Source organism: Macaca mulatta, chromosome 10 (genome assembly GCF_049350105.2).
Source record: "Macaca mulatta isolate MMU2019108-1 chromosome 10, T2T-MMU8v2.0, whole genome shotgun sequence".
NCBI lineage: Eukaryota > Metazoa > Chordata > Mammalia > Primates > Cercopithecidae > Macaca > Macaca mulatta.
The window spans coordinates 81,143,135-81,166,651 of record NC_133415.1 but is presented as its reverse complement, the minus strand read 5'-3'; the positions used below and the strand labels follow the sequence as shown (position 1 = coordinate 81,166,651).

Genomic DNA, 23,517 nt, shown 5'->3' with positions numbered 1-23,517 from the left:
GATCTCCAAGTTTTTAAAATGGGAATGTAAACCAACTCTACAGTTTTAGAAAACTGTTTGGCAATATCTGTGAAATATACACCTATCTAATAACCCAGGAATTTCAATTCTAGATGTTCACCTTTGAGAAATGAAAAATATATGTCTACACAAAAGTACACAGATATTCACTGCAGCTCTATGTATTGTAGCCAGAAAAAATGGAACCTAATCAGGTGTCCAAAAACAGGAGAATAGTTAAATAAATTGTGATATATGGCTGGGCGTGGTGGCTTATACCTGTAATCTAAGCACTTTGGGAGGCTAAGGTGGGAAGATCAGTTGAGGTCAGGAGTTCGAGACCAGCCTGGCCAACATGGTGAAACCCCATCTCTACTAAAATTACAAAAATTAACTGGGTGTGATGGTGCACGCCTGTAATCCCAGCTACTCAGGAGGCTGAGACAGGAGAATGGCTTGAACCCAGGAGGCAGAAGTTGCAGTGAGGTGAGATCACGCCCCTGCACTTCATCCAGTCTGGGCAACAGGGCGAGACTATGTCTCAAAAAAAAAGACTGATACACACTATTGATAAAATGGAATTTTATTCAGTAATAGAAACAAACTACCAGTACACACAACAACATGGATGAATCTCGTAGATAAAAGGTTGGGTGAAAGAAACCAGATGGACAAGAAAAAGTAGATATAGCAAAATTACGGAGAAAAACTGAACTACAATGATAAAGGTCAGATCCCTTCCTCTGACAGGAGGTGGGAGGTTGTGACTGGAAAGAGGTATGAGAGAGCCTCTGCAGCACTGAAAAGGTGTTTTGTTTTGTTTTGTTTTGTTTTTTGGGACAGAGTCTTGCTATGTCACCAGGCTGGAGTACAGTGGCGCGATCTCGGCTCACTGCAACCTCCGCTTCCTGGGTTCAAGTGATTCTCTTGCCTCAGCTTCCCAAGTAGCTGGGATTACAGGCGTATGCTACCACGCCCAGCTAATTTTTGTATTTTTAGTAGAGATGGGGTTTCACCATGTTGGCCGGGATGGTCTCAATTGCCTGACCTCATGATCCGCCTGCCTCTGCCTCCCAAAGTGCTGGGATTATAGGCATGAGCCACCGCGCCTGGCCTGAAAAGGTTTTACATCTTAATGTGTTCATATACATACTTTTCTCGTGGTAAAATATATATAACATTCAATTTATCATTTTAACTACTTTTAAAGTATACAATTCATTGGCATTAAGTACATTCATGTTGTGCAGCCATCACCACCATCCATCTCCAGAACTTTTTCATCTCCCCCAACTGAAACTCCATATCCATTAAACACTAACTCCCCATTTCCTCTTCCCCTAGCTGCTGGCAACCATTCTACCTTCTGTCTCTATGAATTTGACTATAATAGTTACCTCGTGTAAGTGGAATCATATTTGTCATTTGGCATCTGGTTTATTTCACAAAGGTATCCTGTTTATTTCACATAGGATGACCTTGTTTTCAAGTCATTTTATGACTAAAATTTCCATTTTATGGTTGAATAATATTCTGTTATATGTTTGTACCGCATTGTGTGTATCCATTCATTCATTGATGGATACTTGGGCTGCTTCCACCTTTTGGCTGTTGTGACTAATGGTGCTATCTATGAACATGGGTGTAGGCTGGGTGCGGTGGCTCACACTTGTAATCCCAGCACTGTGGGAGGCCGAGGCAGGCGGATCACCTGAGGTCAGGAGTTCAAGACCAGCTTGGACAACATGGCGAAATCCCATCTCTACCAAAAATACAAAAATTAACCAGGTATGGTGGCGCTTTCCTGTAATTCCCAGCTATCTGGGAGGCTGAGGCAGGAGAATCGCTTGAACCTAGGAAGTGGAGGTTGCAGTGAGCCCAGATGGTGCCACTGCCCTCCAGCCTGGGTGACAAGAGTGAGACTGTCTCCATTGAAAAACAAAACACATGGATGTTCAAACATCTGTTCCAGTCCCTGCTTTTAGTTCTTTTGAGTATATTCTTAGAAGTAAAATTACTGGATCATATGGTAGCTCCGTGTTTAATTTTTTGAGGAATCACCATGCTGTTTTTCATAGTACTACATCATTTTATATTCCCACCAGCAATGCACAAGGGCTTCAATTTCTTTACATTCTGCTTTCTGGTAACCTCCATAATTCTAAATTATATGTATATGCTATTTCTTCTTAATTCTTTTATTAATAAAAAAGACAACATAATTTTTTGCCTCTCCAGTGTGAAAAATGGGAATTTACCTTACACTATCCCCCTATTTAATATTTGTATTATTTCCTGTTCTGCTGCTGTTTATTAGTTTCCTCAGATTTCTATAACAAAACTCCACAGACTGGGTGGCTTAAACAATAGAAATTTATTGTCTCAGAGTTTTGGAGGCTAGGGAAGTCCTGAGGGCTGTGAGGGAGAATCTGTTCTGTGATTTTCTTCTAGCTTCTGGTAGCCTCAGGCATCCCTTACCTTGTAGATGGCATTCTCTCTGTATATTCAGATTGTTTTCCCTCTATGCATATCTGTCTCTTGTGTCCAAATTTCCTTTTTCAAAATAAGTGTGCCAGTCATTGGACTAGGGACCACCCTAATGAGCTCATCTCAACTTGATCATCTGCAAAGATCCTCTTTCTAAATAAGTTCACATTCACAGGAACTGAGTAGGGGGTTATGATTTTAACATCTTTTGGGGGACACAGTTCAGCCTGGGTGACAGAGCAAGTCTCTGTCTCAAAAAAACAAAACCAATTAAACTCATAAAGTGATTATATTTCTAACTTTCGGAAGTACTCTTGAACCTCCTTTTTTAGGTTAATTTTCAGCACTCTTTCCTTCTTTCTTCCTTTCCTTTTTCCTTTTCTTTTTTCTTTCTTTTTTTTTTTTTTAACTTTTATTTTTTTGAGACAGAGTCTTGCTCTGTCACTCAGGCTAGAGCACAGTGGCATGATCTTGGCTCACTGCAACCTCTGCCTCCCAGGCTTAAGTGATTTTCCTGCCTCAGCCTCCCAAGTAGCTGGGATTACAGGCATCTGCCACCATGCCTGGCTAATTTTTGTATTTTTAGTAGAGACAGGGTTTCACCTTGTTGGCCAAGCTGGTCTTGAACTTCTGGCCTCAAGTGATCCGCCCGCCTTGGCCTCCCAAAGTGCCGGGATTACAGGCATATGCCGCCATGCCTGGCTAATTTTTGTATTTTTAGTAGAGACAGGGTTTCACCATGTTGGCCAGGATGGTCTCGATCTCCTGACCTGGTGATCCACCCGCCTTGGCCTCCCAAAGTGCTGGGATTACAATCGTGAGCCACCGCGCCCTTTTAGTATTTGCATTATTATAGCGAAGTAAATATTGTTCACTGTCAGGCCAAGCAGCATTTTCTGGGTTTATCTTTCTTTCTCTGTAGGTTCAATGTCATAGACCCTGGGCTATTGAAACGAGAAAATGAAGAAAAAGTGAATTCTCTTTCTGAAACTATCAGTTGCTTCCGATCGTGTCTTTATATTTTATATTTTGAACTGTAACTTTCTCATAAAATTTTCTCCCTGGAGTTTCTAATTTTCTTGTCTATTTGCCTGTTGTTATAGTTTCACTTTTCCCCAAGATCTCAATCAAACAGTCTAGCCTGTCAAGGCTAGTTCAGACCATACACTGTGGCCCAAATTTAGGCTAGTCATACACTCCACTCCAAGACCAGTTTGCACTAACTGTTTTTTAGGCTATCCACACAGTCATACTGGTATTTTCCTACCTGTTTTTTCTTTGAGGGGGATGCGGGGAGGTTGGGTCCACTGATCTTAGATATCAATCTTTTATTTGTTTTTTAAATCTTACTAGAGGCTAGGGGGCACGATGGCTCATGCCTGTAACCCCAGCACTTTGGGAGGCTGAGGCGGGTGGATCAGTTGAGGCCAGGAGTTCGAGACCAGCCTGGCCAGAACGGTAAAACCCTGTCTCTACTAAAAATACAAAAATTAGCCAGGCATGGTGGTGGGCACCTGTAATCCCAGCTAGTTGGGAGACTGAGGCAGGAGACTTGCTTGAACCTGGGTGGTGGAGGAGGTTGCAGAGCCGAGATCACACCATTGCACTTCAGCTTAGGCAACAGAGTAAGACTCCGTCTCAGTCAATCGATCGATCAGTGTATCTATCTATCTTACTAGAGTTCATTCGCAAGTCACTTACTGAGAGAAGAGGTACATGGCAGATAAATTTTGACTCTTTCTGGTATCTGTTTTTTTGTTTGTTTGTTTGTTTTGGAGATAGAGTCTCGCTCTGTTCCCCAGGCTGGAGTGCAGTGGCTCAATCTCGGCTCACTGCAAACTTTGCCTCCTGGGTTCACGCCATTCTCCTGCCTCAGCCTCCTGAGCAGCTGGGACTATAGGCACCCGTCACCATGCCCAGCTGATTTTTTGTGTTTTTAGTAGAGATGGAGTTTCACTGTGTTCAGCCAGGCTGGTCTCGGTCTCCTGACCTTGTGATCAGCCCGCCTCGGCCTCCCAAAGTGCTGGGATTACAGGCGTGAGCCACCGCGCCTAGCCTCTGGTGTCTGTTTTTAAGACCCTCATGTTCGAGTGATGGTTTGGTTGACTATAAAATTCTAGGTTGCTTATTATTTTTCCCAAAATTTTGAAGTCATTACTCCATGGCTTCTGACATCCCTTTTTGTTCATGAGAAATAGGAAGTTTCACATAGGAAATTAATTTTTCTTCTGTTCTGGAAGCTTTTATGTTCTATGTAGTCTGGAATTCCATAGAGGTGCACTTGGTGGGCCCCTTGTTAGATCTGCAGACTTATAGCTCTCCATTTTTTGGTTCTTTCTGTCAGCAGCTTTCTGATACTGAACTTCCTGGGTTGTTCATACAATGTTTTTATTTTTATCTATTCTGTCCTTTTTAAAAACTTTTTGCTTTTGGTTGTTTTCCTTGAGATTGTCATAACTTTATCTCCTAATCTTTTTTTCTTTTTCTTTTTCTTTTTTCTTTTCTTTTTTTTTTTTTTTTTGAGACAGGGTCTCACCCTGTGGTCCAGACTGGAGTGGAGTTGAGTGGTGCCATCACAACTCACCACAGCCTCGAGCTCCCAGGCTCAAGCAATCCTCCCACCTCAGCTTCCCAAGTAGCTGGAACTATAAGCATGCGCTACTATACCCAGCTAATTTTTTAAATTTTTAGTAGTGACTGGGTCTCACTATGTTGCCCTGGCTGGTCTCAAACTCCTGAGCTCAAGTGATCCTCCTTCCTCTGGGGACTACAGGAATATGCCACCATGCTTGGCTAATTTTTGTATTTTTTAGTAGAGACGGGGTTTCGCCATATTGCCAGGCTGGTATTGAACTCCTAGGCTCAAGCGGTCCACCTGCCTCACTCAGCCTTCCAAAGTGCTGGAATTATAGGTGTGAGCCACCACACCTGGCCTGCTGTTTTTTCTTTTACTATTTCTTAAACTAGTCTTCTCCCCACTTTCTTTTCCTATATGAACATTAATAGTTGACCACAGCATTGGCCCTGTAATACTCTTGTTCTTCGTATTTCTTCAGTTTTATTTAGCCCCCGTCGTGTGTTCACACATTCCTTTTTATTTGCTTTATGTATATCCAGTCCCTTCTTTTGAACACTGTATGGTCATTAATGAGAGTGTGGTAGGATTTTATGTACTGATATTTTAGAAAATGACCATAAAGCTGTTCTTGGAGATGATCTTTAAAGACTGGGCATGGTAGGTCATGTTTGTAATCTTAGCACTTTGAGTGGCCGAGGCAGGATGATTGCTTGAGCTCAGGAGTTCGAGACCAGCCTGGGAAACATGGGGAGATACCATCTCTACAAAAAATGTACAAATTACCCAGGCATGGTAGTACATGCCTGTGGTTCCAGCTATTCCAGAACCTGAAGTGGGAGGATTGCTTGAGCCCAGGAGCTCGAGGCTGTGGTAAGCCATGTTTGCACCACTGCCCTCTAGCCTGAGTAACAGAACAAGACCCTGTCTCAAAGAAAGGAAAAAAAAATTTAAGTAGTTGATTAAAAGAGGTCTTTAGGGTGGGCTCTAATTTGATGTGACTGGTGTTCTTGTAAGAAAAGGAAATTTGTACACACAGACATCAAAAACAAATACACAGAGGAACGACCAGGTGAGGATATAGTAAGATGGTGGCCATCTGCAAGCCAAGGAGAGAGAGCTCATAGGAAACCAGACTTGCTGACACTTTCATCTTGGACTTCTGGCCTGTAGAGCTATGAGCAAATAAATTTCTGTTGTTGAACCCACCGAGTCTGTAATACTTTTATGGGAGCCCTACCAAGTGAATATAGACATTTAAGAAGGCTTGGTGCATTGCAGCATTTGGTAAATTATTGTGCATTTAGTTGTATTGTGCATGTAGTGCCATTATTGAGAAGAGCAGGATGGATGGGAAGCATTGAGACAAAGTAAAATACGAGCTGGCCACTAACATATGGTATGCTTTTGTGGTAGGTGAAAAAAAGGCTTCCAGAAGTAGAGTGCTTATGAAAGAAAAGCTCAATAGTGTAAGAATTTTACACCAGTTTGACTTTAACAGAGAGTGAGTTCAACAGTGAAAGGTGAGGTTGCAAATGTAGTTTGGGGACCTGTATTGATTTCCTGGTGCTGCCCTAACAAAGTACCATAAACCTGGTGGCTAAAGACAGCAGAAATATATTGTCTGACAGTTCTGGAGGCCCAAAGTCAAGGTGTTGGCAATGTTGGTTCCTTCTGGGGGTTGGGGGGGAATCTGTTCTATGCATCTCTCCTTAGCTTCCAAGAGCCCTATGTGTTATTTGGATTGTAAATGATCACTCAAATCCTCTGTCTTAAAATGGCATTTTTCCTTGTCTTCTTATAAGGACACCAGTCATATTGGTTTAGGGGCCCATAGTACTCCAGAATGACCTCATCTTTATTTAACTAATTACATCTTCAATGACCCTGTTTCCAAATAAGGTCACATCCTGTGGTACTGGAGGTTAGGACTTCATATCTTTTTGGGGGAGACATAGTTCAACCCATAACAGGGGCCAAATTATGAAGCATTTCCTGTGTATCAATCCAGATATTTTCAAATCTATTGTTTATTCAGTGGGAAACCATTGAACACTTTGAGCAGGATGAATCTAACACTTTAGGCAGACCGCTGGGGAATGGGGTTGGAGAGATGTTAGCTGCACTGGGAGTCAGTAGAAGGCCTGGACTGGATCAGTGTTATGGAAAACCAGGATTCTGGGGCTCCCACTCAAGATATCCCAAACCCAAATCTTCAGACTGGAGACCCAAGACTGTTTTTTAAAAGCTCCCTCTCTTTCCCTGTGAGTCAGATGATTTAGCCTAGCTTGGATATAACACTGGGTGTGAGGTGATAGAGGCATGAAATGGGTTGGTGGTTATGCAAGTAGAAAGACCAAAGAGAACCTGGGAAAAGAGACATTTCGGAAAAGTAGTATGTAAACTGGCGACGGAGAGTCTGAGACAGTGGTGGAATCCTTAACAGAAATAAGGATGTTTAGAGAATAAGTTAGGTTTAAAGGGAGGGTAATTAATTTGGTTTACAGTGTAAGGTGATAGATAGTCAGCAGGTACTTGGAGAATGGTGATGTATGTTCAGAAGTGAGATAATGGAGGTGATAATCAAAACCCATCCTGAGTATGGATGAGCCTTTGTGTGGGAGAAAGGATATGGAGAGAAGAACAGAGGATCAGGAAGCCAATACTGTAGACACTCCTTCCCTAGCCCCTGAAACAAATGGATTTGACTGCTCTGTTATGACACCTGGAACAAATATGACATTGCTTACTTAATTCCTTTGCCATGAACTCAGTGAAGGCAGGGATGGGTCTTGGCGTGTGTGTGTGTGTGTGTGTAGACTGGGTCTCACTCTCTTACCCAGGCAGGAGTGCCAAGGCATAATCATCACTCACTGCAGCCTCAAATGAACCTCCTACCTCAGGCCTCCTGAGTTGCTGGGACTACAGGCATGCACCACCATGTGCGGCTAATGGCTGTAACTTTTTAAAGGCCATCATCTAGCACAGTGCCTGGCTTTTCAATGGAAGTTTGTTGAATGACTGACTGACTGACCGACCTGGAAAATGAACACATCAACTTGAGAATAAGAACTTTGTCTTTTTCTTGCTTGCATCCCCTAACATTTAATCCAATGCCTGGTCCTTAAAAGGACCCAAATAAAATTTTGATGTGTGAATGGTAGAAGAAGAAAAGCTAAAATTGAGTAGTCATTGTGTCAAGAGAACCAGGAAACAGAGAAGCTTTTGAGAAATAAGTTAACCGTAACATGTCAAATGCAAGTCAAGGAGAATGAAAACTGAGGTCAGGAATTAGATTTAATCAGGAGGCTATTTGTAGATTTGAGAACGAAAGAATTAAGAACACAATGAGGTTGTTAAGGGAGAATGAAGGAATTAAGATCATAATGAAGTCATAAAGGAGAGGTGGAAAGTGAGGAAGTGAAAGCCAAGTACATCTTAACAGGTTTAGTAGTAATGAGGAAAAGAGAAGCTCATAGAGTTAAAGCCCAAAAAATCTGTTTAGAACATCCGTGTCTATTTGTAAACAAAGGGATATGATGGCTAGAGATGGAAAAATGGAAAGTACCAGAAAGAAATGCATAATTTTAGGGGAAAGATCTCAAATGGGATCAAGAACATGGGCAGTAGCCTTAAAAAGGATGAGGGAATCTCTTCCTCTAGTCTAAAAAGAGAGAATAGAGGCTCTATAGAGGAGAGGTCATGTCCTCTTGTCAGCCATCTGCTCAGAGGGAGCTTGGGCTACTGTGCTAGGAACTGACACAGGAAACTGACAAAGGAAGGATGTTTTCTACACAGCACTGAGGAGTGTGATACTCCTAAGCAGTAGTTGGCAGCCTGAAATAGGAATGGTGGAACCAGATGGTAAGGATAATCCAGGAATCAGGATGGCACTTTCTGTAGATTAGGGAGTTGTAGGCTGGGGGTGTACCTTTATTCACTCTTCTCTGATTCAGAGGTTTTATAATTTTCACTAACATCATTAAAAACAATATTGGATGCCTACTACATGTTGGTTTTTATTTTAATGTTGGAAAAACAAAAAAGTGAAAACTACTATCCTGAGGTTTCTGGTTTTATTGGGGAGATAGATCATATATGTAAAAAGCAAGTATAGCAAATGGCACATGGCATTATAGACTAAATCCCAAATCAGTAGATTAGATAAGTGTCAGAGAGATCACAATTATAGCAGTACACTTTGAGGTTCTTTTCCCTGTAGCTTATGAACATTTAAATTTTGTCGCTTTTATAAATATATGCCTATTTGAGAGGTAAGAAAAGTACCACATTGCTTTAATTTGCTTTTCTTTGTTAGCAAAGATGAAGTTTTTCATTTGTTTATCATTATTATTTTACTTTTTATGAATTGCCTATTCATAGCTTTTATCCATCCTTCCATGGCTGTGTTTGTACTTACTAATTTGTAAATACCTTATTTAATAAGGTTATTTAACCTTTTGCCTGTAACATTTTGCACATGTTTTTTCTAGTTTGTTTTTTCGGGGTTTTTTGTTGGTTGGTTGGTTGGTTGGTTGGTTGGGTTTTTGTTTGTTTGTTTTTTCGAGACACAGCATCACTCTGTCACCCAGGCTGGAATGCAATGGCGCCATCTCTGCTCACTGCAACCTCTGTCTCCTGGGGTCCAGTGATTCTTGTGTCTCAGCCTCCCGAGTAGCTGGGATTACAGGCGCACGCCACCATGCCCAGCTAATTTTTGTAATTTTAGTAGAGATGGGGTTTCACCATGTTGGCTAGGGTGGTCTCAAAACTCCTGACCTCAAGTGATTTGCCTACCTCAGCATCCCGAAGTGCTGGGATTACAGACACAGCCACCACGGCCGGCCTTTTCTAGTTTTTTAAATTTAAACATTTTCTTTCAGGTTTCTTATTTTATTTTTGGTTTATGATGTTTTGTTGACACACAAGAGTTTAAATGTCTTATGTATTAGAAACTATTAAATATTTCTTTTTAATATTTAGGAAGGCTGCCTCACCTTGAGAACAAACAAATATTTTCAAATGTTTTCTTCAAATTGTTTTATAGTTTATTGGTACTTACTTACATTCTATTGTATTATGTATTGTTATTTATATACGTAAAACTTTAAATCATTTGGAATTCACTTTTGGAATATTGCATGAAATAGACAGCTAATTTACTTTTTACTGAATAGTTCAGCAGTTTCTAGTACTGTTTACTAAATAATCTATTAAAATTGTCTACGGATTTGTAAATGATTTTGTTCAGGCTGGAGTGCAGTGGCACAGTCATGGTTCACTGCAGCCTCTACCTCCCCAGGCTCAGGTGATTGTCCCACCTCAGCCTCTCAGGTAGCTGGGACTACAGACATGCCACTACACCCAACTAATTTTTGCATTTTTTTGTAGAGATGATATTTCACCATGTTGCTGAGCCTGGTCTTGAACTCCTGGGCTCAAGCGACCTGCCCACCTTGGCCTCCCAGAGTACTAGGATTACAAGGCGTGAGCCACCGGGTATTTTTTTTATCATATTCCCAATGCTTATGTATACAGATTCCTTGTTTATAAATCTGTAACTGTACCATTGCCACATATTATTGTGTTAATATAATCTCATAGTGCAAATACTTGCTCATTATTTGTTTTAAGTAATGCCTAGACTACACTCACCTATTTGTATGTGTGAACTTTTTTAAAAATCATTTTATTTTTTAATAATTTAAGACTCAAAAAGCTGCAGTAGTACAGGTTCCCATGTACACTTCACCCAAGGGCTTTCAGTTATAATGTTTTTTTTGTTTTTGTTTTTGTTTTTTTTTTTTTTTTGAGATGGAGTCTCACTCTATCACCAGGCTGGAGTGCAGTGGCGCAATCTCGGCACACGCAACCTCCGACTCCCTGATTCAAACGATTCTCCTGTCTCAGCTTCCCGAGTAGCTGGAATTACAGGTTCGTGCCACCACAGCCAGCTAATTTTTGTGTTTTTAGTAGAGATAGGGTTTCACCATGTTGGCCAGGATAGTCTCAATCTCCTGACCTCATGATCTGCCTGCCTTGGCCTCCCAAAGTGCTGGGATTACAGGTGTGAGCCACTGCACCTGGCTGAGTTATTACCTTTTACTTTTTGTTTTCCCACCCCCCGAGACGAAGTCTTTCTCTGTCATCCAGGCTGGAGTGCGGTGACATGATCTCGGCTCACTGTAACCTCTGCCTGCAGGATTCAGGCAATTCTCCTGCCTCAGCCTCCTGAGTAGCTGGGATTACAGGCACCCAGCACCACGCCCGGCTAATTTTTGTATTTTTAGTAGAGATGGGGTTTCAACATGTTGGCCAGGCTGGTCTTGAACTCCTGACCTCGGGTGATCCATCCACCTTGGCCTCCCAAAGTGCTGGGATTACAGGCATGAGCCACTGTGCCCGGTCTGTTATAGCCTTTTATATAACCATAATACATTTTCAAAACCAGGAAGTTGATATTGGTATAATACTGTTAGCTAATAATGGACCTTGTTTGGATTTTTACCAGTTTTTACATTTATATATGTATGTATGTGTATATTACTATAAAGTCTTATCAGATGTGTAAATTTGTGTAACCATAACCACAATCAGGATATATAACTGCTCCATCACCACAAGGAAAAATCCCTCGTGCTATTCCTTTAAAACAGTTAGACCTCTACCCAACCCTAAACCTTGGCAACCACTGATCTATTCTCCATCACTGTAATTTTGTCATTTCAAGAGTGTTGCAGAGGCTGGATGCGGTGGCTCACGCCTATAATCCCAACACTTTGGGAGGCCAAGGTGGGTGGATTACTTGAGGTCAGGAGTTTCAGACCAGCCTGGCCAACATGCTGAAACCCCTCATCTATTAAAAATTCAAAAATTAGCTGGGCATGGTGGCAGGCGCCTGTAGCCCCAGCTACTTGGAAGGTTGAAGCAGGAGAATCCCTTAAACCCAGGAGGCGGAGGTTGCAGTGAGCTGAGATCACACCACTGCACTCCAGCCTATAGTCCCAGTTACTGGGGAGGCTGAGGTGGGAAGATTGCTTGATCCCAGGAGGCGGAGGCTGCAGTGAGCCAAGATTGCTCCACTGCACTCCAGCATGGGTGACAGAGTGAGACCCTGTCTCAAGATAGATAGATAGATAGATAGATAGATAGATAGATAGATAGATAGACAGACAGACAGACAGACAGACAGACAGACAGAGAGAGAGAGCACAGTGGCTCATGCCTGTAATCCTAACACTTTGGGAGGCCGAGGTGGGAGGATCACCTTAGGTTAGGAGTTCAAGACCAGCCTGCCCAACATGGTAAAACCCCGTCTCTACTAAAATACAAAAATGAGCCAGTCATGATGGCGGGTGTGTGTAAACCTAGCTACTCGGGAGGCTGAGACGGGAGAATCGCTTGAACCCAGGAGACGGTGGTTGCAGTGAGCTGAGATTGTGCCACTGCACACCAGCCTGGGCAACTAAGCGAGACTCCATCTCAAAAAAAAAAAAAATTAAAAGGTTTCATTTCATTTTAGTCACAAGAAATACATTTTAAATATGCAAATCTCAAATCTATTAAATCTTTACAGACTGATTCTTTCCAAATCAGAGCATATGTATTCAGGATAATGCCAAATATCAGAGAAAACTAGAACACAGCAGCTTGTTTTTACTGATCAGATCTCGTCCCTTAAGGCTGTAATGAAAGAGCTATGTGCTTTGAAATCACCTTTTTTTTTTTTTTGAGTTGGAGTCTCGCTTTTTTGCCCAGGCTGGAACCCAGTGGCACGATCTTGGCTCACTACAACCTTCCTGTCCCGGGTTCAAGCAGTTCTCCTGCCTCAGCCTCCTGAGTTGTTGGGATTTCAGGCGCCCACCATCACACCCAGCTAACTTTGTATTTTTAGTAGAGACGGTGTTTTGCTATGTTGGTCAGGCTGATCTCAAACTCCTGACCTCAGGTGATCCGCTTGCCTCGGCCTCCCAAAGTGCTGGGATTACAGTCATGAGCCACTGTGCCCAGCCTCTGAAATCACCTTTTCTGTAATGCTACTTTGTTCAATAAAAATGACATATTAATATCCCTTTTAAAAATACATACAATATAGTTATTAACTGTAGTCTCCATGATGAGCAATAGATCTCTTGAACTTACTCCTCCTAACTGAATTTTGTGTCCTTTGTCTAGTATTTCCCCAATTCCCCTACCCACCAACCTCTGGTAACCACCATTTTACTCTCTATTTCTATAAGTTCAACTTTTTATACTCCACATGTAAGTGAGATCGTGTGATACTTGTCTTTCTGTGTCTAGCTTATTTCGTTTAACATAATGTCCTCCAGGTTTATCCATGTTATCACAAACGACAGAATTTATTCTTTTTTTAAGGCTGAATAGTGTTCCATTGTGTATGTATGCCACATTTTCTTTCTCCATTCGTCCATCTATGAATGAAAACAGGTTGATTTCATATCTTAGCTATTGTGAATAATGCTGCAATGAACATAGTAGTACAGATATCTCTTCAACATACCCATATTAGTTAAATCCTTTAGATATATATCCAGTAGGGGGAATTACTGAATCATACAGTAGTTCTATTTAAAATTTTTTGTTTTTTAATTTTGTTGTTTAGAGACAGGGTCTCGCTGTCACCAAGGCTGTAGCACAGTAGTGCAATCATAGCTCCCTGTAGGCTCAAGTGCTTTACCTCAGCTTCCCTACTACAGGCACATGCCACTATACTCAGCTAATTTTTAAAAATTGTTTGTAGAGGCCAGGTGTGGTGGCTCATGCCTGTAATCCTAGCAATTTGGGAGACCAAGACGGATGGATCACCTGAAGTCAGGAGTTCGATGCTAGCCTGACCACCATGGTGAAACCCTATCTCTACTAAAAATACAAAATAATTAGCTGGGCATGGCTGCACATGCTTATGATCCCAGCTACTTGGGAGGCTGAGGCAGGAGAATCACTTGAACCCGGGAGGCAGAGGTTGCAGTGAGCCAAGATCTTGCCATTGCACTCCAGCCTGGGCGACAAGAGTGAAAATCCATCTCAAAAAAAAAAAAAAAAATTATTTGTAAAGACAGAGTCTTACGATATTGACCAGGCAGGTCTCAAACTCCTGGCTTCAAGCAGTCTTCCTGTCTTGATCTCCCAAAGTGCTGAGATTACAGCCATGAGCCACTGCATCCAGCCTTATTTTTAATTTTTTTGAGGAATCTCCATACATGTTGTCCATAATGGCTATACTTATTTACCTTGTCACCTTATTGTATAATGGTGCATTTCTCAGAATGTGTCCTTACTGTGTGACACATAACTATATTTGAAGTAAGTTTCTTATAGATAGCATATAGTTGGGTCTTTTTTTTTTTTTTTTTTTTTTTTTGTAATAGAGACAGGGTCTTGCTGTGTTGCCCAGGCTGGTCTTGAACTTCTGGGCTCAAGCAATATGCCTGCCCGGGCCTCCCAAAATGTTGGTACTGTAGACATGAGCCACCATGCCTGGCCTAGGTCTTTTTTTTTTTTTTTTGAGACAGGGTCTCACTTTTGTCGCCCAAGCTGGAGTGCTGTGGTGCAATCATGGCTCACTGCAGCCTCAACCTCCTAGACTCAATCAGTCCTCCACCTCAGCCTCCTGAGTAGCTGGGATTACAGATGCATGCCATCACGCCTGGCTAATTTTTGTTTTGTTTGGGGTTTTTTTTAGTAGAGACAGGGTTTTTCCATGTTGCCTAGGCTGGTCTCAAACTCCTGGGCTGAAGTGATCCACCTACCTTGGCCTCCCAAAGTGCTGGAATTACAAGCATAAACCATTACACCTGGTCTAGTTGGGTTCTTTTTTAAAAGAATCAGTTCTACTCATTTCTTTTAGTTGGTATGTATAAACCATTTATATTTAATATAATTTTTGATACTTTGGATTTAAATTTGCCATTTTTGTTTCGTTCATTATTTTTGTTGTTCTCTTTTCCCTTTCCTGTTTTACAGTGGGTTCCTTGAACATTTTTTAGTATTTCGAGTATATCTCTTTATGAAGTTTTTTGTGTGATAGCTCTAGGAGTATATATGTAGATAACTTATTACAGTCTATTAATATCAACTTTTTACCACCTTAAGTAGAATGTAGAAACTTTACCACCTTCTAGTTCCTTCTACCTTGCTTTTTTTTTTTTTTTTTTTGAGGTGGAGTCTCGCTCTGTCACCAGATTGGAGTGCAGTGGCGTGATCTTGGCTCACTGCAATCTCCACCTCGGGTTCAAGCCATTCACCTGCCTCAGCCCCTCTGAGTGGCTGGGATTACAGGTGCATGCCACCACACCCAGCTAATTTTTGTATTTTTAGTAGAGATGGGGTTTCACCATGTTGACCAGGATGGTCTCGATTTCCTGACCTCATGATCCGCTGGCCTCGGCCTCCCAAATTGCTGGGATTACAAGTGTGAGCCATTGTGCCTGGCACACCTTCCTTCTTTATGGCACAGTTGTCTTAAATATTACCTCTACATACAAGGAGAACCACATCAGGCACTGCTGTCATTTTTACTTTCAACCATCAAACATAATTTTTAAAACTCAAGAGAAGAATTGCTTAGTGTAAGTATGTGTATATGTATATGAATAAACATACATATATGCATAACACATATATGGATATATGCATAGATAGACACACACACTCACCTTTTCCATTGCTTTTTCTTTACTTCTCTTTGAGGTTTTCTTCTATCATTTACTTCCTTTCTGACAGAGTTTCTTTAGCCATTCTTTTCAAAGCTGATCTGTTGCTGACACATTTTTAGTTTTGTTCATCTACCAGTATTTTTATTTCATTTTTATTTCTGAAGGATATTTTCACTGTCTATAGAATTTTGGCTTGATAGTTATTTTCTTTCAGCATTTGAAAAATATTTTATCCATCCTTGTGGTTTCCATGGTTCCTGATGAAAAATCTGTGGCCTTTCAAATTGTTATTCTTCTATAAGTAATAGGTTGTTTCTCTCTAGTTGATTTCAGGAGTTTTGTTTAGTTTTTAGAAGTTTGATTCTGTAAATTTATATCTAAATTTGAGGCTGAGTGTGATGGCTCATGCCCATAATCCCAGCACTTTGAGAGGCCAAGGTAAGAGGATTTCATGAGCCCAGGAGTTTGAGACCAGCCAGGACAACATAGTGAGACCCCACCTCTAAAACAGATGGATGGATGGATGGATGGATGGATGGATGGATGGATGGATGGATAGATAGATAGATAGATAGATAGATGTTTTTGTTTTTGTTTTTTTCTTTTTTTGTGACAGAGTCTTGCTGTGTTGCCCAGGCTGGGGTGCAGTGGCTTGATCTCGGTTCACCACAACCTCCGCCTCCTGGATTCAAGAAAGTCTCCTGCCTCAGCCTCCCCCAAGTAGCTTGGATTACAGTTGCCCACCGCCACACCCAACTCATTTTTTGTATTTTTAGTAGAGACAGGGTTTCACCGTGTTGGCCAAGCTGGTCTAGAGCTCTTGACCTCATATGATCCCCATGCCTCGGCCTCCCAAAGTGCTGGGATTACAAGCGTGAGCCACCACACCCGTAGATGGTTTTTAGCCATTATTTCTTCAATTTTTTTTTTCATTTATCTGTTCGTTCTCTTACTCTTGGGACCCTGATAGCATGAATGTTAGATCTTTGTTATTATCCCACAGGACTTTGAAACTGTGTTAATTACTTTTCAATCTACTTTCTCTCTTGTACAGACTGGATGATTTCCATTCATTTAAGTTTACTAATTTGTTTCCTCTATCATTTCTCTTTTGCTGTTGAGCCCATCCACTGGGTCTTTTTAATTTCAGAAATTTTATTTTTAAAAATTGCATTTGGTACTCCTTATGTCTTCTATATGCTGAGTGTTTATAATGTCTTGTTTGAGCAGTTTCATGAGCGCTGTTTTAAATTCTTTTCAAATAATTCCAAAATCTATATTATCTTGGTATTGTCATCTGTTGATTGCCTTTTTTCATTCAAGTTGAGATTTTCATGTTCCTGGTATAATGAATAGTTTTGGATTGCATCCTGGCACTTGGAATATTGTGCTATGAGATTCTGGTTCCTATTTAAGTTTTTATATTTAACAGACAGTCAACCTTTTTAGGTTTAGAACACATACCCTTGGCCCATTTTTTTTGGCTGTGGTTAAGTTTTCAGTCTTGTTTTACTGTTCTGGTCTGTGCTACTGAGAGGCCAGTCTGAAATTTAGGTATTATTCCAGAGCAGTGTTCATGCCTTTTGCTGTGTTGTTTCTGGTCATTTTTACACATGGATTGCTCAGAGGCACGTTTAGGATTTCATACACAGATTTAGAGAATTCATTTCTCTAGCTCTCTCCTCACCATAATCCTTTCCCAATTCTGTAGTTTTGCTGGGATTAGGACTCCATCTAGTTATTCCAGGGTAGAGAAAGATGACTTCACCCACATTCTGTGCAGCTGTAACATGGAGAAGTGGGAAAAGACGTGCCACCTTGTTATGGCAGAGTTGTGTTGGAAGGCAGAATGCTGTTCACAATTTCTGGGCCACAGTGTCTGGTGAGGAAAAGGAGGGATACCCCCCCTTTTTTTAGTTTGCCTGGAGTAGGATAGGCATGGTCAAAATGTTTTTGTCTGCTGAGCTGCCCCTTTCCCAGTCCTTTACCTAGAGAGGGCAGGCTTTTCTTGGCACTTTCTTGTCTGTGCTTACTGGTTCTTTCAGATTGTGGCTTTAGAGCTTGGACTACGACATATTACAAGTTAAACCAAACCAAACAAAAAAATAGGGAGCTTCCTGTTGGGTCAGTCCTCATGTTCCCTGGTCCCTAGCCAATCTACCTTCTTTTTTCTACTTTTCAGAATTTTTCTGTCATTTGTATCATGAATTTCATCTAGAATGTTTGATCATAATCAGTGGGAAGGGCCGGGCACGGAGGCTCACGCCTGTAATCCCAGCACTTTGGGAGGCCAAGGCGAGCGGATCACCTAAGGTGAGGAGTTCAAGACCAGCCTGACCAACATAGTGAAACCCCTTCTCTACTAAAAATACAAAAAAATTAGCCGGGCCTGGTGGGGGGCACCTATAATCCCAGCTACTCGGGAGACTGAGATAGGAGAATCGTTTGAACCCAGGAGGTGGAGGTTGTAGTGAGCTGAGATCGCACCATTGCACTCCAGCCCGGACAACAAGAGTGAAACTCCGTCCCCCCCAAAAAAAGAAATCAGTGGGAGGAATAGGGTGGAATATGCTTACTCCATCTTTTCCTGAACTGTAAATCCCTGCTGTAATTTTAAATTATGAACTTTATGTTTAGTTCCAGTAGTTTGTTTTAACCTGTGTACATAGTCTTTCAAATACAAATAACAGTTAGGAGGTTTTCCCCCAATAATTATATCTTTTTTTTTTTTTTAAAAAAAAAGAGACCAGGTCTCACTGTATCGCCTAGGCTGGACTTGAACTCCTGTGCTCAGGCAATCCTCCTCCCTCAGCCTTCCAAGTAACTGGAACTACAGGTATATACCCCTATACCTGGCTGTTTTCTTATCCCATTATCTACTTTTGGAACAGGGATTGGCAAACTATAATCTGTTTCTCATATCCAGCTCACTTCTTATTTTGGTATGGCAGACAAGCTCAGAATAGGTTTTCCTTTTTTTTGGAGACAGGTCTCACTTTGTCACCCATGCTGGAGTGCATTGGTATAAACACAGCTCACTTCAGCCTCGACCTCCCAGGCTCATGGGATCCTCCTGTCTCAGAGAGAGAAAGAGAGAGAGAGAAAAAAAAGAAATTATATGAAATTCAAATTTCAACGTTTTATTAGAATATGCCATGTTCATTTGTTTATATATTGTCTATGTCTGCCTTCATGGTATGACAGCATAGTTGAGTAGTTGAAGCTGAGACTTAATTGCCAGCCCTTTTTCCAGATGACTTGTAAATCCTAGAGGTGATAACCAGCATCCCTTTCTTGTTCTGCTTTAGTGATACTGGTATTTCAAGATACATAATTTTCGGCCGGGCGCGATGGCTCAAGCCTGTAATCCCAGCACTTTGAGAAGCTGCGGCGGGCAGATCACAAGGTCAGGAAATCAAGACCATCCTGGCTAATACGGTGAAACCCCGTCTCTACTAAAAATATTAAAAAAAATTAGCCGGGCGTGGTGGCAGGTGCCTGTAGTCCTAGCTACTCAGGAGGCTGAGGCAGGAGAATGGCGTGAACCTGGGAGGCGGAGCTTGCAGTGAGCCCAGATCGCGCCACTGCACTCCAGCCTGGGCGACAGAGCGAGACTCCGTCTCAAAAAAAAAAAAAAAAACAACAACATAATTTTCTCAGGAGAAAAATTCTTTTGTTTCTGGTTTCTAGGTATTTGTGAGATATTTCTCTCACAAAATTGGTTCTTTTCTTTGGGTTTTTTGTTGTTGTTGTTGTTGTTGTTGTGTTTTGAGATAGTCTCTCTCTGTTACCCAAGCTGGAGTGCAGTGGCACGATCTCGGCTCACTGCAACCTCTGCCTCCTGGGTTCAAGCAGTTCTCCTGCCTCGGCCTCCCTAGTAGCTGGGATTACAGGTGCCCACCACCACACCAGGCTAATTTTTGTATTTTTAGTAGAGATGGGGTTTCACCATGTTGGACAGGCTGGTCTCAAACTCCTGACCTCAGGTGATCTGCTCTCCTTGGCCTCCCAAAGTGCTGGGATTACAGGCATGAGCCACTGCGCCTTGCCTCTTTTCCTCTGTTATCTGACTTACCGGATGGCATCTGTTAGGTAAATCAGAAACCAAAGAGGAGTAGCATTCACCACTCCCTGTCACCCCAAAAGCAAATCTATTATCATGCCCTGTGCAGTTTACTTCCTGAATATCTCCTTACTTGTAACACTTTTGCAGCTCCACCAGTAACATCAAACTGGACTGTCCACGTCCAGTGCTATGTTCTCTACACCCAGCTAAATGAAGTGTTCATTCCAAAATGCAGGGCAGGTAGATCACTGTCATGCTTCTGTTATTCAAAGGCTTCTTAATGCTTATAGGACAAAGAAAAATCACCCTTGTGTGGCCCTACTCTGTATACATCTCCAGCTTCCTGGCACCTGCTCCCCTTTGCTCTTTATGTTTCAGACACAGTGGCTTCTTTCACACCCTGCTCCTACCCTTTCTGAGGTTACTGACTAGCATGGACTTCCCTGCCCTTCTTAATGCCTCCCTGATTCCTGTTCCTCTTCTTCTTGTCAGCTGAGGAGTCTCAGTGCCTTAGGGAGGCCTTGGCTGAGCTCCCTGACTAGGTCAAATTTTCTTCTTCTGTAGGCTCTTAGAGTCCTATAATTCTCTTTTCTATCACTTCTCGTATTTGTCTGTGAGGTGATTTGTTTAATGTCAGTTTTCTGCTACTAGACTGTAAGCTTCATGAAGATAGGGATTCTGTTAGAATTCGTTCACTATTTGTAGTAGAAGGAACAGGGCCTAGCCCATAGTAAATACTGAGTAAGTGGGTTATTTCCCCAATGATTGCCTTTTTAAAGAAAACCAGTTCTGTAAACCAGCATTCATCAGGTTTATCATATGGCTTTTTATATTTTTGAATTATTTTTTGTGAGGATTTTTATTAATATGTTTCCCAATAGTGGACCATGGTTAAATTTTTGAAATAAGCCTTAGTTGATCAGGTTATGGTATAATGATAACATATGCTGCTTTTTCTTTGCTAGGATTTTAAGATTTTACAGTTAAAGTTATTTTCTTTTTTGTGTGTTTTGTCAGATTTTGACCTCAGTGTTACACTAGTATTTTCATGGCTTATTTTATTCCTGTCTTTTATTTTCAACTTTTCTATAGCCTTAAGCTTAAAAATGTCTCTTTTCAACAGCATATAAATGAGGGGTTTTATTATTAGGTTTTATAATTTTTGTATTTTAATTGGATCATTTAGTTTGTTTAATATAGTTAATATATTCTTTGCTTTCTATTTTCCTCAAAGATTTGAATAGAACAAAAGGCTCACCTCCCCCAAGCAAGAGGGAATTCTCTGGCAGTCTGCCTTTGCACTTGAATTGCAACTCCTCCCTGAATCTCCAGCCTGCCAGCCTCTTCTATTATGAGTCAATTCCTTAAAATAAATCTATATGATATATATTTAATATAATATATAATGTGGCTACTACCTAGAATTAATATATACTTAATATGACATATAATATAATTACAGTAGTACCTTCTTATCTGGGGGAGGCACTATGTTCCAAGACTCCCAGTGGATGCCTGAAACCACAGATATATATTTCCCTATACATACATAGCTGTGATAAAGTTTAATTTATAAATTAGGCACAGTAAAAAATTAACAATAACTAATAATAAAATACAACAATTATAATAATATGCCAGCATGTTCCTTTTTCTGTTTTTTCTTGCTTTTTGGATTGATAGACTTTTTTACTCTCCTAGCTTTTTCCTCTCTTGCCAAATTATAGACCCTGTTCTTTTAGTGGTTACCCTACAGATTACAACACATAGCCTACGTGTATCACATTAATGTAATTGATGTATTAGTATATTTGTTCTTAGACAATACAAAGATCTTGGAACACTTTTAACTTCTCTCATCTGTTCCATATATATATATATATATATCAGTTCCATATTATATATATATAATTTGTGTATTCTAATCATACGTGTTTTAAAACCCATAAGACATTATTATTGTTTTATATGGTCACCATTCATTTAGATCTATCTACATATTACCATTTCCATTTTTCGTCACTGCTTTTTTAACCTTATTGAGATTATTTACTTTCTGCTTGAAGAACATATTTTAATAACTTCTTAGTATTGTTTTGCTGCTAATGAATTGTCTTGAGTTTTCTTGGTCTGAAGGTTTTTAAATTTTGCCTTTAGGGGCCAAACGTGGTGGCTCACACTTGTAATCCCAGCACTTTTGGAGGCGGAGGCCAGTGGGTCACTTGAGGTCAGGAGTTCAGGACCAGCCTGGCCAGCATAGCGAAACATGGGTCCCTACTAAATACACAAAAATTAGCCAGGCATGGTGGTGGGCACCTGTAATCCCAGCTACCCAGGAGGCTGAGGCAGGAGAATTGCTTGAACCCAGGAGAGAGAGGTTGCAGTGAGCCGAGATTGTGCCACTGTACTCCAGCCTGGGCAACCGAGTGAATTTTTTTTTTTTTTAACCTTTAGGTTCTTAAAATATAATTTTATAATATATATAAATATTTTAATGTTTTAATATAAATATAATATTTTTGGTGGCAAATTTTTTTTTGCCCTTTGAAAATATTCATTTGTTTGTCTTCTGGCTTCTGTCTATATTAGTTAGGGTTCTTCAAGAAACAGATTCAATAGGTTATAGGTGTGTTTTATTTCATTTTGTTTTTTAAAAATTTTTATTTATTTTTTCAAGACACGGTCTTGACTTATCATTCACACTGGAATATAGTGATGTGATCATAGCCCATTACAGCCTCGAACACTTGGGCTTAAGCAATACTCCTGTCTCAGCCTTCCAAGTCACTGAGACTGCAGGCATGTGCTACCGCACCTGGCTTATTTTATTTTTATGTATGTGTGTGTGTGTGTGTGTGTGTGTGTGTATATATATATATATGCTTTTATATTTATATAATACTTTATATATGTTATATTAAAATATATTTTATGTTATTTAAAATATATATATACATATTCTTATCTGTAGTTTCATTCTTATTCGCAGTTTCAATTACCCATGGCTAACTACAGTCTGAAAATATTAAACGGAAAATTCAGTGATAAACAATTCATAAGTTTTGTGTACTATTCTAAGTAGCATGATGAAACCTTGCACCTATCCTGCTCCATCCAGCCCAGGACTTGAATCATCCCTCTGTCTGATTTATCCATGCTCTAGTCACTATCCACCCATTAGTCCCTTAGCCATCTGGGTTATAAGATCAACTGTAGCAATACTGCAGTGCTTGTGTTCAAGTAATGCTTATTTTACTTAATAATGGCCCAAAGTGCAAGGGTAGTGGTAGCATATTGTTACAGTTGTTCTATTTTATTATAAGTTGTTGCTGTTAATCTCTTACTGTGCCTTATTTCTAAATTAAAGTTTACCATAGGTACGTTTGTATAGGAACGAAATATAGTTTATGTAGGGTTCAGTACCATCTATGGTTTCAGGCATCTACTGGGAGTCTCGGAACATATCCCCCCCCCCCCAGATAAGGGGGTAGTACTGAAATTGTGTTGAATATATGCTTATTATATTAAATATTAGTCATATATTACATACATATTATATAGATTTATTTTAAGGAATTGATTCAGTCGGGGAGGCTAGCAGACTAGAGACCCAGGAAGGAACTGCAGTTCAAGTTCAAGGGTAGTCTGCTGGAGAATTCCCTCTTGCGTGGAGGAGGTCAGCCTTTTGTGCTATTCAGACCTTCAGTCGTATG

At 40.7% G+C, this 23,517-nt stretch overlaps 1 protein-coding gene across 50 annotated transcripts in view; it reads left to right on the top strand.

The window, feature by feature from the left end:
- Positions 1-23,517, top strand: part of PTPRA (protein tyrosine phosphatase receptor type A) — a 170,813-nt gene that overhangs the window by 54,564 nt on the left and 92,732 nt on the right. For 7 of the 50 annotated variants that reach the window (XM_077951356.1, XM_077951363.1, XM_077951343.1 and 4 more), the window contains exon 3: positions 10,454-10,561. The exons of 22 other annotated variants lie outside the window; for them this stretch is intronic. Coding sequence is in view for 2 of the 28 variants with exons in the window: in XM_077951336.1 (XP_077807462.1) it covers positions 10,469-10,561 (93 nt within the window). In the remaining 26 variants the exon portion in view is untranslated. Of the gene's footprint in view, positions 1-10,453; positions 10,997-17,920; positions 18,052-18,481; positions 18,575-19,046; positions 19,145-23,517 lie in introns of those variants that run through there. 21 more of the 50 variants (XM_077951355.1, XM_077951344.1, XM_077951373.1 and 18 more) reach the window with 7 other exon arrangements.